Here is a 15,905-nt window from a genome sequence, read left to right as displayed (position 1 = left end):
ATTAATTTTTTCTAAACTAATTTTTAAAATTTTTTCAAAAACTTTATCACTTATAATGTGTTTATTATATCACTCAATGAAATATTATTTTCAACAATGATAAAACTCTAACACACACGCGCACACTTATGTACACAGATGTATAGGCCTTTGTTCGTTTTTTCATTAATCTACAATATCACCTTGCTTTTAATTTTGTAAAATTAATTTTTAAATAGTTCTTGTTGTTGCTGTTAAATACGTTGATTAATGTTTTGCTGTTACAATTGTGTTTCATATTTCTGTATGTTATCTAGCTTGTATAGAAGTATATTTATGAATAGTGTATGTGTGTATATGTCTGTGTGGTGTGTTTATGTGTGTGTATGTGTATTTACGTGCGCGCGTTACATATATCATAAATCTTTGCCTTTTTAAATAATAATACAATTGAACTGATTATTTATATTGTGGTCTGCTTGGTGGACTGTATCATTATTTTAAACTTGAATATGTGTAGCTATGTCTGTTTATTTTTACTCTTAAATTATTCTTATTCGGCTATTTGTTTGAATTATTAGTTTCTATTTTGGTGATGCTCTTTTTTGTTCGTAGCCTAAACTCTGTTTGTTCATATCTATACGTATGCAATGCAAAACTTACAGACCGACATGAATTTTTTTATTCTTATAAGTTTGCGATTTAATTAATCATTAACTAATGCAAATGTTTTTAAATTTGGTATTTCAAAAATTTAAACTTTCTAAATGATGCTGCTGGTTATACGTGTGCTTATATATATTGAATTATGAAAAAATTAAAAGAAAATTTTAAAAATATATTAAAAAAAATATTTGCGAGGTTTTCTTGGAGCGCCAACAAACATTCAATCGAACATACCTACCAACAGTTTCGGAGTTTAATGAAGCAAGAAAGACACATGGCTGCTTTGCTTTTATTAGATATCATTTAAAAATAAAAAAATGTGAATTTTTTAAAATTTCGGATTTTAAACAAACGAATATAACGAAATATCGACCGTTAAAAAAATATTTATTATTATTATTTATTGTTATATAGTGATGATGTTTTAGTCCTATGTTATAAAATCAATTCCCTTTCGGTTTCGATTATTTTCAGGTATAAAATTTAGAACGAAATTCAACTCAACAATTTTTTGTTTTTAAATTTTATTGAAAAAAGTCAACAATTAAAATATTAAAAACAAATTATAAGTCTTAAAATGTATGTCAGAACTCAGAGTAAACATTTATCTGATTATATCGTCCAGCCGCCTTCAACGTTCAATCAACTTTTTGTTTCTATCATCAAATGCACTCCTTAGAAGTTCTCGAAGGATAATCACCCACGTAACATGAACATTTAGTAAGAACAGTTCACAGCATATCATAATGGCTAAATCAACATACCAAAAAGAAATTATTTATACATGCATATATGCAAAGTAAATCAAGAAATACCAAAAATTATGTAACCAAATTAAAAAAAAACTTGAAACCAGTCAACATTTAATAAATAAATAGAAAGACATTATTAAAAAAACTGTTTATAAAAAAGTAAAATTTAAGACGACGACGAAAAAAAATTTAGTATGTTTTGTTTTGTTGGTGTGATGGTATGAAGCAAAAACAAACACATAAAAAATAGCTAAAAGTCGAAATATAGTAGTCAGTCACCTACCTACAATTAAATTACTCTCAGGGCCCTAGCTTACCTATAATGATTAACTCATCTCGCCTACCTACTTACAAATTTGTATTTTCACGTTCTAGAAATTTTACATGTTTAGAGTAATTTATTTTACATATTTTAACGTTTTTATTTTATTTACGATTGTTCGACTCATCTCAACCCCTAACTTACCTACGAATTAAATTAAAGTCCGGTAAAGAGAATAGAAAGTTAAAGAGAAACATAACAACAACGACACCGAATGAATGGATGTTGCGTATGTGTGTGTTGTATTGATGTGTGTGTGTAAATGTGCGCGCATGTAATCTCCAGAAACTTCTTCTCTCACTACGGACAAACATCCATTGCACCGACCATCATCTGAGACGAACCGAATAGCCTTTATTGTTATTGTTGTTATCTTGATATATTGTTGAATCATCATGAGACCACCGTCTGAAACGTGCTGACGCCCACCACAACCCACCTCTGATCATTCTGTAGACAAATTTTTTTATTGGCTTAGTAGTAAATGAATGTTAGAACGAAAGAACAAACGAATGAATGATTGGTTGATAGATAAAATGAATGAATGAATTAATTAATTAATCAATCAATGAATCAACGAATGAATAGAATGAATCAATTAGTCAATTAAATAATTTGAAATATTGAGTGAGAAAATGAATGAATGGGGAAAAATAAAAAAACGAAACTAAACCTTACTTCAAAAATTTTCGTTACTGTACTCCATTGCACCGACCATCACCATCTGGTCGGCACACAAGATGTCATCCGAACTGCAAAGTGTCAGTCGAACAGCCAACGAGCTGATTCTTCCTACACCACCATCATCATATGTAAATCATCAAGAGAGACCACAATCTGAAACGTGCTGACGCCCACCACTGCCCACCTCTCATCATTCTGTAGACAAAATTTTTTATTATATTTTTTTTTATTATTTATTAGTAGTAAATGAATGTTAAAATCTTAAAAGCAAAAAATTATAAAATGAAAATAATGGCAAATAGATAATATTTTAAAATAATAAAGAGTGAAATGTAAAAAAATTCACCGTCGTCCATTTGAAAAAGACAGAATGTTAAATGCTTTTTGGTTCCTACGTTGTCCTCCAAAGCTGATGCCAGTCCTCCTCGAGATTGTTGTTGAAACACAGCCCGTATTGAAGAAGAAAGATAAAGAAGATTCTCATCAGAAAGCTTAGCAGTGCCTGCATCTCAAATTGCTTAATAAAAATAATCCTATCTACCTATTCAATTACCTTAACTAATATATATTATTAATGGTACGATAGTCGAAAGTCCCCCTTCCTTCTCCCTCCTTGCACAGAGGCTCACCGACAGCCAGGGCACCGGATAGTAAACCATTGCCGTGCGGATAGTAGACTATTGCCGTGCGGATAGTAAACCATTTGCCGTCCGGAAGCCGTGCGGGTAGTAGACTATGGCCATGCCGCATGGTAAATCATTACCGTGCAGATAGTAAACCATTGCCGTCCGGATAGTAAACCATTGCCGGTTCACCACTGGCAACCAAGGCTTACCTCTGACAAGAGACTTTGAAATCCAGAGTCAATCGGCTATCGTACCCTCAACTTACCTGTTCATTACAATTAAGCCCTAGCTTACCTAAAATTACAAAACTCAAGAGCCCAATTCATTTAGCCAATCGGCACCCACCCCACCACCTACGTAATGCCTTGGGCTCCAACTTAGTAATAATAATATAAAACTTAAACCCTAAATCTATTAATGAGTATGTGTTACAACGTAGCCTTAACTTACCTATTCATTACATTACGGTCCTAGCTTACCTAAAATTACAAAACTCAAGAGCCCAATTCATTTAGCCAATCGGCGCCCACCCCACCACCTACGTAATGCCTTGGGCTCCAACATAATAATAATAATGTAAAACTTATATTAGCCTACCTATCGATACACTTACAGCGTTTTAATTTATATTACATCATTGCCCTTAATTACCTATAAAATTAAATTACTCTCAACCTTAGTAATAATAAATTAGAATGTGTAATGAAAATAAAATTACGCTCAAATACTAACATATGTGTTTATGTATGTATTTGTGTGTGCGTGTGTGTAATACGCTGATGCATGTAATGTTGGTGCAAGAAAAAAAGAAGCGATAAACTTACGCGCCTACCTATTCAACTACATTAGTGTTGGATGCTGTTTATCTATCCTACCTACAATTAAAATTATGCCTATCTAACCTACCTATATAGCTACTTAATGTATTTGTGTATGTAAGCGTGTGCGTGTGAGCATTCTTACTTAATGTTAAATTACAGAGAAAAACAGTGAAAAAAGAATAAAACGTATCCCGGCCAGGCGTGTGTTCTTTGCCACTGAATGAATGAACGCAGCCTGACATCCTCCATGATGAACTCCTCTGGAAGCTTCAACCTGAATGAAATGGAAAAATGTTATTTAATTAATTTAAATGAAAATAGAGAAACGAGCCGCGGTGAAACCCGCCAGCCGGAAAAGCCAGCCAACTGGCAAAAAGAACCGCAAAGAAACCGTAAAACGAACCCCAGCCAGGCGTGCATTTTTTGCCCCTGAATGAATGAACGTAGCGTAACATCACAACCATTCTGATCTTCCCCGATGAACTCCTATGGAAGCTTCAACCTGAATGAATGAACCTGAATGAACCTAAATGAATGGAAAAATCTTATTTATTTAATTTAAATGAAAATAGAGAAACGCAAAGAAGCCGACCGGTCGGCAAAGAAAAGAACCTCAAAGAAAGGTATCTATATAGGATTTATGCTCTATATAACTCTATATAACTCTATATAACTCTATATAACTCTATATAACTCTATATAACTCTATATAACTCTATATAACTCTATATAACTCTATATAACTCTATATAACTCTATATAACTCTATATAACTCTATATAACTCTATATAACTCTATATAACTCTATATAACTCTATATAACTCTATATAACTCTATATAACTCTATATAACTCTATATAACTCTATATAACTCTATATAACTCTATATAACTCTATATAACTCTATATAACTCTATATAACTCTATATAACTCTATATAACTCTATATAACTCTATATAACTCTATATAACTCTATATAACTCTATATAACTCTATATAACTCTATATAACTCTATATAACTCTATATAACTCTATATAACTCTATATAACTCTATATAACTCTATATAACTCTATATAACTCTATATAACCGCGCAAACTCTATATAACCGCGCAAACTCTATATAACCGCGCAAACTCTATATAACTCTATATAACCGCGCAAACTCTATATAACCATGCAAACTACCACATTCAATCAATAAAAATCCCACTAAAACCAGGATCCACCGCGTACCTGTTATGTGTATGGTGTGAAACAAAACAAAAAAAAACACAAAACGAAAAACACACCGCCAAGTAAGAGTAAAAGAATAGAAGTCTCTAACCTACCTATGTAACTAAATTACCTTATGCCCTAGCCTACCTATATAATAAATTAATCTCAATCTCACCTACCTATGTTTCATTAACTTAACTCAAGACTCATGAAGAAAGAGAAAAAGGAGTAAAACAGAACATAAAATACTACCACACAAACAAACATGATGTATGTATGTAATTATGAGCAACCGCTAAAGAACCCACCTAAAGTTAAAAAAATACAAAATACAAACATACAAACCACAGGCAGACATATATAGCCAGCGCAACTCTATATAACTCTATATAATAAAATAAATAAAAAAATAAATAAAATAAACGAGATCAGGCAGACCGCTTCAAGCCTTAAGCGAGGCAGAATGCCTGATCTGATTTTCATGCTATCTCAGCTCCTATTTATACTCGTTTCAGCCATACATTCTCATCATTTCAATTATTCACATCTGTAAAAAACTTATTTAATGTATGTACTACACTATTATACAGTCTTAACCACAATGCTAACCGTACTAAATTGACGTCAACGATCGAACGCCTTTGAAACATTCTGGTTGGCTGGTTGAATCTGCTATATTGCTATTTATATAAACATATAGTTTTATTAATTATTTGTATACATGGATTCTAGTTACTTTATATATATATATATATATATATATCGGGGATAATATATATATATATATATATATATATATATATATATATATATATATATATATCGGGGATAATTGCAAATAGTTTGAGACCACACCTTGCTTAACATCCAATTTCAAGCCGAGCCAAGCCAAGCTGAGCCAATATGCGTAGATTTATAAGCGCTTTTATATTAAAATTTTGCTCGCTTTGTTTATATATATATATAGTATATAAATTCCAGTGATGACGAGTACTTAAGTACATTTGTACTTAAGTACGTACTTAAGTACAAATGCAGCACTTAGATACTTATACTTAAGTACATGTGGAAGCCTGCACTTAAATACTTATACTTAAGTACATTTTTCAGTACTTGTACTTATAAGTAATAAATTTTTCCTGTAAGTACCAGAAAAATTTTAAGCAAAAATAAGATAATGTCAACATACATGATACAGAAATGACTCCAGTTGAGATTGGTGATAAGTTTTTGGAAAGTAATATAGATGAAAGCTCCGGAATTTATCTTCCTTCTCATGTATCTTGCTTTTCACACACTCTAAACTTGCTTGCTACAACTGATGCAAGTAAAGCTTTGAATAATGATTCAAACTACAAAAGAATATATAGATCAGTATCCAGTAAGTGTGTCTCTCTCAGCACCGCATCACACCTGAGTTCAAAAGCTGCTGAAATTGTGCATGAAATCTTAGGCAGAACAATACCCAAACCGAATGGGACACGCTGGAATTCTGAATTTGACTGTTATAGCATTATATATAGTCTTCGCGATAAAGTAAATGTTGTGATGGAACGTTTGCAGCTGCCGAAGTTCAGCAATATAGATTTGAGTTTTCTTAATGAGTGGTTGGAACTGATGAGACCAATTTCACTAGCATTGGACAAGCTCCAAGGTGAGGTTTCAATGGAGTCTTATTTTGGTGCTGTCTTACCAACTATATTTGTTATACAGCGAAAACTGCAATCTTTTACTCCATCGTACACTTCAGCTCTTGTTTCTGCTCTTCAATGTGGCATGGATAAACGCTTTGGCGATATAATTGACTTTAAAGATATTTCAAGCAACAGCAAGATGAGAGCATTTGTTGTGGCTTCGATCAGCCATCCGTTTTTTAAAATCAGGTGGATAGAATCATCAGTTCGTGAGCAAGTTGAAGACTTGTTTCTAGCAGAAGTGGTCAGAATGAGCAATTCTTCAACAGTTTATGAAGACAGAAATACTAGAGGTTGTACTAGTGCAGATTTTTATGGATTCCACGAACCAAGTTCCGAATCACGATCGAATGAAAAAGTTGAAGGACTGCAATATCTTAGTGATCCTTCATATGATATGGAACAACTCAAAAGGTAATCAATATTTTTCTGTAATATATTATATATGTATAATATGTATATGCTTGATTTTCTAATACATTTTTATTCTCAAGTATTAATAACAAATTAATAATTTGCTATTTCGGTTAACAACTATATTATTGTTCCTTAGGTATCCTGCTGTCGCACAAGTGTTTTTGAAGTACAATACCACTGTGCCATCATCAGCACCTGTGGAACGTATATTTAGCCAGGCTGGAATGATTCTCACTCCTAAAAGAAATCGTTTAAGTGATGAATCATTTGAAACTTTACTTTTACTCAAAAAGAACAAACTCTTTTATTGATGTAAATAAATTACTGTAAATAATGAGTTGATTTCTGAGTTTAATAAATTTATAAATACTTCAAATTAACCATGGTATGTACTTAGGTACTTATGCACTTAGTACTTATACTTAGTACTTATAAGTATCAAGTACACAATTTGTTTTGGCACCTAGTACTTATACTTAAGTACTTTTATTACTGAATACTTAGTACTTATACTTAAGTACATTTTTTGAGTACTTACGTCATCACTGATAAATTCATTATAAAGCAACAGTAATCAGTGCTACATATGTTCGCACACTGTTCAAATTTTTCTTGGAGAATTACAAATAGTTTGAGACCACACCTAGCTTAACATCCAATTTCAAGCCGAGCCAAGCCAAGCTGACCCAATATGCGTAGATTTATAAGCACTTTTGTATTTAAATTTTGCTCGCTTTATATACGAATATTCCCAATATCGTTATCAGAGAAACAACGCGAGCGAGTTTTAAAATATTTTATTCAAAATTTAATTAAATTAAAACATATACACAAGTTTTATTCATTGAATTATATATATTATATAAGTTATGTAATTCCATGGTTTTATTTGCTAAGTAATTCCATTCATTCGTTATATAAACAAGCTACCCTTCAATTGAACTATCTCGTAACCTATTTCTTTTTATGCCTACCAGTTTTCTAGATTATGAAAAAGCTTGTTTCCTTGGTGTGGAAGTTGAAGGGATACATTACACTAAGTATTGAATAACGCTAGCATGACGTCATTTCCTCCAACGATTCTGTAACAAATTCTCCATCCTATTTAAAAAAATTTCTTTGATGCTTTTTAATCAGTCAGGCCAAAATCATCATCATCGATATCGCGATGAAATCAAATTGAATTTTTTTTTAAATTGTTGATAATGGTAACTAGTATATAGTAAAAAGCTTTAATTTTTCTGAGAGAATTCAAAATAATTGAGACTACACCATAACACAATTGTACAATTTGAATGTGCACATATAACATTATAAATGGATATTATTTGGCCATTAAATACGCATACATTCTCACACACGTACATATAAGCAAACAAACGTAAAAATTGGTTATTCAATTTAGCGGGCGGTTTTCTAAATAACGCACTTGAATCTGTATTGCGGTTATCCGCTTGGGGCTCTGTTACTCATTCAAATATGTTTAAACTAAATTTACATTTTTTCAAATTTTAAAGTTTTTACCTCGGTTTACTTTTAAATTGTTTGCCATGATTTACTTTTACACTTTTATTTAATTTTATTTTAATCTGCAATCCAATGTGTTGATGTATTTTCATTTGTAAATAAAATTCTACTACTTTATGTACGTATTTGTAAAACTAGAGCACTAGTTAAGTAATTTTGATGTCGGGTTAATTAATAATATATCTTGCCGATTTTGAAAGTAAAGTGATAAAGAGTTAAAAGTTAAGTTAAGGAGTCTTATTAAAAATAAATTATAAAACTCTTAACTTCTTTTCAAGTCTTTTTACAACACTTAATTAACTTAACATTAATTTTTAAAAAGTCTTAAAACTTAAGAAGACTCATTTCTAAACCTAAGGACTCAGGGAAAATCTAGCAAACGTTCATTAGCGAACGTTCAGTTTTAAGCCATAAAAGTATAGTTAATTAAATCAATGTTTTTGTTTTTTGGAAATAATGAATAATTAAAAATTTATTTTATTTTTAAGTCATGATATTTAGAAATAATTTTGAATTGGTTAGGATCAGCAGGGTGAGGAGTTAAGGAAACGTTTGTTGTAGGAACATTAGCTGACTTTAGTTTAGACAAGCACCCTAGATTTGCAGGGTGAGGAGTTAAGGAAACGTTTGTTGTAGGAACATTAGCTGACTTTAGTTTAGACAAGCACCCTAGATTTAATTTATTAAAATTTGTTTATTGGAATCATTAATCAACAATGGAATCAAAAAACTCTAAAAAATTCAAATGATAAAGTTACGAATTCGAGACATCAATCCCCACATCGTCTGTTCGCTGTGTGCTGGTTACTTCATTGAGGCTACAACAATCACAGAATGCTTGCACACCTGTCAGTTCATTTCCTTTCTTCCATTTTTTTATATTATATTATTTATTTAAATTTAATTTATTCAATTTGAATTTTATTTTGTAATAGTAATCAAGCAACTAATTATGTTAGTTTAGTTAGATTATTTAGGCTAGGCTAGACTTATACAAATAACTAACTCTAGCAACTAATTTTACTATTCATTTATTATTATTTAATTGAATCAAGAGTTAATTAACTTTTATTTTATTTTCATTCATTTTGCAATCATCTGCCATTAATAACACTAAAAAAATCATCACTTCAAATTCTGTCCATAATTAATATTTCATTTCAAAATTATTTTCTCTAATTTATGTACATACAGTCTGCAAAAGTTGTATAGTGAGATTCCTACAGACGAGTAAATGTTGTCCCCAGTGTGGCCTAAAAGTACATGAAACTCAGCCACTCTTGAATTTGAAACCGGATAGAGTGCTTCAGGACATTATATTCAAGCTGGTACCTGGCCTCTATGAAAGTAGATTCAAATAATTAATTATTACCTTTTGTTATAATTGACTTCATATTTTTATTAGATATATATATATTTTTTATTTTTTAATTTATTCTTTTTATATATCATTTATTGTTTATTTAATTTAATTTTCCTTATCAGATGAATCTAAAAGGATGGATGAGTATTATGGAGATCATGCAGTTAATGATGGAGGAGTGGGTTCATCAATGATCACCACTAACAACTATAATAACTGTATGCTTGTATGTATGTATGTATGTATGTGTATGTATATGTGTGTGTGTATGTATGTGTGTGTATGTGCGTGTGTGTCTGTCTGTCTGTGTGCGTGTGTGTGGGTGTGTTGAAAATGAATGAGAACTGAACTATAGCAACCTTAAATGCCTACATTATTACTAATTACCCTTCATTCAACACAAAGGTTTCAGCAATGTGAATAACATGGATCCATTGAATCCGAAGGCTCACTACTATTATAATGATAAGATTATATGTTTTTCACTAAATTTTTGCAGGTTTGTGTGTATGTGTATGTGTGTGTGCTTGTGTACGTGTAGATTTGTGCGTAAATGCTTGTTTGTTTGGTTATATCATTGCATGTTTTGACTGTTTTGTGTTTTTTGTGCTTATGTCTGTTTGCATACATGATTGTATGTGTATGTAGGTATGTGTGTGTGTGTGTGTGTAGGTGTGTGTGTGTGTGTGTGTGTGTAGGTGTGTGTGTTTATGTAGTTTGACGTCATTCATTCAATCATCCTTATAAACATAGAGCTTTATTTTCTTTCTTCCATATAAGGAATTTAGAAGACTTGAACTGGAGTCTTGATGTAGAGCAGAGGTTAAATAAAACGGTCTGTTGTAGATTTTTTTTCCTCATTTTATTATTGAATTATAAAAATAAATAAACATAAATAATAATAATTATTAATAATTATTACTATTTTTCCCGTCCGAAAGCAGCTAAAGAGTAAATTCCTCAGATGTTCAGAGAGAGCATGTGTCATTCACGTAAAGAGACTCATCTTGAAAGTTTTGCACCCCAACAACAGTAGTGAGGATGGCAACGAAAATATGATATCTATCATGATAATGATGAATAATAATAATAATAATAATAATAAGGATGAAGATGATGATGATGGTGATCGCTTTTATAACCCGGACGATGATTGGACGACGTTGAAACAGCTGATGTACATGAGAGGTCCACCATTTGATGTGCGTTATTATTATTGTTATTATTATTATTGTTATTATATTATTATTTGATGATTATACTATAATTAATAATAATGTGATAAGATAATAGTAATAATAGAAATAATAATAAAATAATAATGATAATTAATTATATTTTCAGTCACTGCCAATTCCATTGTACTTCAAGATCGATGGCAAGTTAAATAATGTAAAGAGCTGATAGGGTTCTGCTTTGCTTCGTTTGTTTTTCGTGCATATGGGTTTAACAAGATGTAATAATATAAGATATAATTATATAATATAGGTTTAACAAGATGTAATAATATAAGATATAATTATATAATATAGGTTTAACAAGATGTAATAATATAAGATATAATTATATAATATGGGTTTATAAGATATAATTATATATATTCATGGTTGTACATATTTAGTTTGAATTTAAATATTTTCAAATTTTTTTGAATAAAACGAAACTTCAGAATGAAGCAAAAAACGGTTTTATACTATGCTATTCTTGTCACGATTCCATTTTTACATACCCTATTTAAAGTATTTTGCTGACAACCGAAGAAAAACGTAAAAATTTCTTAAAAATAATAATAATTATTCACAATTAATTACATTAAAAATATAATCGTAATAATTTCTTTCAATCATTCTAATTGAGTGATTAGATTTGACTAATTGGTTGAAGTTACAATTAATTGATCAGTTAATTAATGTGGCAGTCAATTTAACGACCGACATTTTTGACGTAACATTAAACAACAATTATAAGAATAATTATGAAACTAATAATAATCATTAATAATAATTATAATTACACAGACGCTTAGCTGATTACTTAAGCTTCTTCATTCTTCTTAGTTGCACGTATGCCAGGATAAGAAATGCAATAATCATGATGGTTAGAGCCATAATGTTCTGCCAAAAATCCCAATCCGTTTCGTATTTGATTCCTTGGTTTTGCAAAAACTCCTCCCCGATTCCACGGATACTGTTATATTATATATATATATATATATATATATATATATATATATATATATATATATCAATCAATAGGAAACTTATATAGCGCCAATTAAATGTTCTCAAAGGCGCTATCGTAATTATATAAACATTGAAATCTACAATACTATTAAAAAGAAAAAAAACGATTGAAAAAGAAAAAAAAACAACATATATAATATATATAATAACAGTGTGTGTTTGTGTGTGTGTTTTGACTGCAATTCTCATAAAGTTTAAGTTAGAGTTAACATTACTAACGTAATTTCTGTCCCATTGATGGTCTTCTTGAGAACGAGTCCTTTCAATTCGTTTATCGATAGAGCCTTGATTTATGGGTTTAATTTGTTGAGTTAATTTATCTATTCAAATTTATTTATTCATTCATTCGTTCGTTCATTCAATCATTCGTTTGTTCTTTTGTTCATTCATTTATTCAATCTTTTTATTGGTCATAAAGCGACTTTTTCTCCGTCTGTCTCTCTCATTTTCTTTCTTTCTTTCGTTTTCTCTCTTTTTGTCTCTGTTTCGTTCATTCATTCATTTGTTCATTCATTCATTTGTTCATTCTTTCATTCACTGAAAGACGGAAACCAGCATAACTAACGTTCATAGAAAACCTGACAATGCTAAGGTACTGCAGCCAACTCAGCCAGTCCGCCATCGTCTCAAGATTCACCAACAGCCCACCAAACAACTGAACCATTTTATTATTATTATTTAATTATTTATGTTTGTAATTATTATGAATTGTAATAATAATAATATATCTTTATTTAATCATTCGTTCATTTATTCGTTTATCCATGAGTTCATTTAAAAATTCATTTAATCATCCGTTTACCAGTTCATCAGTCGTCAATTCATTTGTTTACCCATTTGTTCATAACTCATTTGTTCATTAATTCATTCTCTCAGTCACTCGTTCATTCATTCGTTCGTTCACTAATTCATTCGCAATCTAACCATCATGAGAACGTAAATGAGAACGATAATTAAGTTAGCAACGGTGAGGACGGACACGGATGAACTTATCATGATGCCCACACTGGCCCCGGCCATCGAGGTCAAGAATAAGGTCAAGTAGAAGATGAAGAACTTATCAGCTGATGGTTGAAGACCTGTTTGTTTGTTTGTGTGTGCGTGCGTTTGTGTGTGTGTACGTGAAGTTTTCGATCTATTTATACTGACCAATCATGAAATAGCATATGGGGGAAAATATGGTAACGGGCAAGACACGCATGGGAATGATGTCACAGAGAACTTTCGAGAAGAAATATGACGAAACTCTGTAGTAACCTGAAGCACTTTCGTGTCTGTGTGTATTTGTATGTGTATATGTTTGTATGTGCGTGTGTATATGTTTGTATGTGTAAGTATATGTTTGTATGTAGGTTAAAACCAAAATAATAGACCGTATGTGCGTATGTGTTTGTAAGCATATAAATATATGTGCGTGTGTATGCATATAAATGTATATGTGTGTATGCATATAAATGTATATGTGTGTATGTTTGTATGTGTGTGTGTGCGTGCGTGCGTGTTCGAGTCTACCACACAAATACCGACATGAAGATATGTCTCTCTCTGATGAAGAGCTCGACGACGGACATGTTGCTGAATACCTGGTTCATTACTATGAACAGAAATGCTCCCATCCTGTTGTTTCAAGAGATTAACTTTTGTAATTATTTTAATCTAATTAAACCAGGAAATTGTGATTCTAATTGATTAATTAATTAATTAATTAGTTGTAGTATGAATGAAAGATGTTAAATTACATTTATGAATATATGGAGAACTGCCACTGGACACAATACAAGTGCAATACAATAAAATACAATATAGCATAATACAACACATTACAATACAATACACTACATCACAACACAATATACTACAATACAACACAATACAACACAAACAATACACTAGACTACACGACAACAAAAAACAACACAAACAATACAATACAAGTATTTTTACCTATTTTGAATAGCAGAGTCAAACTTATCACCAAGTTGTAGGTAGATAACACCAACTATGACAGCAAAAAATATGCTGATCATAATCTGTAAGGCGAACGTTTGGGGGTTCCTTATGAGGTTTTTGAGCGTTCTAGCGCAGACGTACATTGTCTGTATGTTAACAATTAATAATAAAAATAATTATTCTTTGTTTATCATTAAATAATTAATGATAATAATAATAATATTATTATTATCATTATTTTGTTATGTTATCATCAGCCATCATTTTCTGTCTTCATCATCATTTTCTGTCTTCATCCTCATTTTCATCATCATCTTCTCACCATTAATATTTTTATTATTTTTATTCCTTTTTTATCGTATAATAATAATAATGATAATTTTTTTTATAATTATAATTATTATAATTATTATATAATCATATTGTTATACCAAACCTGGACCAAAGGTGACGTAGGGTAAACCAGTTTAAGTTGTTTCTGTTGGCTGTTTGGATCGAGTCCAGGGTCTTTGAAGCGCTGCAAACCCTGGTCCCTCTCTATATTGTCTAGTTCTTCAGCTATTCTGTGTGCGTGCGTGTATATATTTACGTACGTACGTGTGTGTGTGTGTGTGTGTTTTATGTAAAAGAAGGTGGGAGTACGTGTGCGATGTGTGTGTGTGAGTATGTGTGAGTTTGTGTAAAAGTATGTGTGTGTGTTCATGTGTATGTGAGTGATAGTTTAATATGACGTCACGGTGACATCATTTGTAGTTTATAGCATTGCATACTTTTGTTTGATTTGCGATCGGGAATATAAATCGGAGAGGGATGCATTCACGTCCCCAATGGTTTCCTCGTCCAACTCATTCGAATCTATTCCGTCATCTATTCCGTGGTGATGATGATGAGACGATGATGGTGGTATGGAAATGATGATGACGATGATATAAAATGATGATGAAACTCATTCGAATGTGTTCCTTCATCTGTGGTGATGCTGATGAGAGGATGACGATGATGATATGAAAATGGTGATGATATGAAAATGATGATGATGAAGATGAAGATGTCGTAATGATAACGGTAACATGAGGGGGAAGATGACGGTGACGACGATGACGATGATGGTTACGTAAGAATTGAGACGATGACGTCATACCAATGATTTTCATAATTAGGATGATAATGATAATAATAATAACGATGATGATGACTATGATGATGACGCTGATAATGATGATGCCTTACCGATTACGACCACATGACTATTTTTGTTATTATTTTGTTGTTTTTGTTTTTCAGCTTTCAACAGCAAGGAGGTTCCTTCCGTTATGACGTCCATGAAGAAATCCGGAGGGTTGTTGTGGTCCTCGCATCTGAACCCTGCTCATTTGCATAATTTATGTTAATTTAAGTCATTATTATGCTCAAATTGACATAAATTATGTAAACTTACATAGAAACTTATACGCATAAGTGTCTGTATACAATATTATATATAAAACATGCGATAAAGCAAACACAGAACTTTTCATTTGCCTATATAAAGAATTAACTACGATCCACATCAGTGCGTATCTCATTAACATAATTTATTTTTGTTTATAATCTATTGAGAGCCACACTGTAGTTCACTAATTTATTCAAAACCCCGCCC

The 15,905-nt window shown here is 31.2% G+C and overlaps 2 protein-coding genes across 2 annotated transcripts in view; one reads left to right on the top strand and one right to left on the bottom strand.

The window, feature by feature from the left end:
* Positions 1 to 9,455: 9,455 nt before the first annotated feature.
* Positions 9,456 to 10,071, top strand: HELRODRAFT_79780 (hypothetical protein; the record flags this gene model as incomplete). Its single annotated transcript, XM_009020074.1, has 2 exons — positions 9,456 to 9,558; positions 9,905 to 10,071. The coding sequence occupies 2 exons, from the start codon at positions 9,456 to 9,458 to the stop codon at positions 10,069 to 10,071; spliced, it is 270 nt and encodes an 89-aa protein (XP_009018322.1).
* Positions 10,072 to 11,849: 1,778 nt separating this feature from the next.
* Positions 11,850 to 15,905, bottom strand: part of HELRODRAFT_100028 (hypothetical protein) — an 8,723-nt gene continuing 4,667 nt past the window's right edge. The window contains exons 8-16 of the mRNA XM_009020073.1: positions 15,497 to 15,634; positions 14,703 to 14,818; positions 14,261 to 14,412; positions 13,844 to 13,933; positions 13,466 to 13,590; positions 13,241 to 13,395; positions 12,882 to 12,971; positions 12,536 to 12,600; positions 11,850 to 12,260 (exon numbers count right to left, since the gene is read on the bottom strand). Coding sequence (XP_009018321.1) covers positions 12,104 to 12,260; positions 12,536 to 12,600; positions 12,882 to 12,971; positions 13,241 to 13,395; positions 13,466 to 13,590; positions 13,844 to 13,933; positions 14,261 to 14,412; positions 14,703 to 14,818; positions 15,497 to 15,634 — 1,088 coding nt within the window. The 3' untranslated portion in view covers positions 11,850 to 12,103. The remainder of the gene's footprint in view (positions 12,261 to 12,535; positions 12,601 to 12,881; positions 12,972 to 13,240; positions 13,396 to 13,465; positions 13,591 to 13,843; positions 13,934 to 14,260; positions 14,413 to 14,702; positions 14,819 to 15,496; positions 15,635 to 15,905) is intronic.

The sequence above is a fragment of the Helobdella robusta genome (assembly GCF_000326865.2).
Source record: "Helobdella robusta unplaced genomic scaffold HELROscaffold_26, whole genome shotgun sequence".
NCBI lineage: Eukaryota > Metazoa > Annelida > Clitellata > Rhynchobdellida > Glossiphoniidae > Helobdella > Helobdella robusta.
This window is presented reverse-complemented; position numbering and strand designations above follow the sequence as displayed.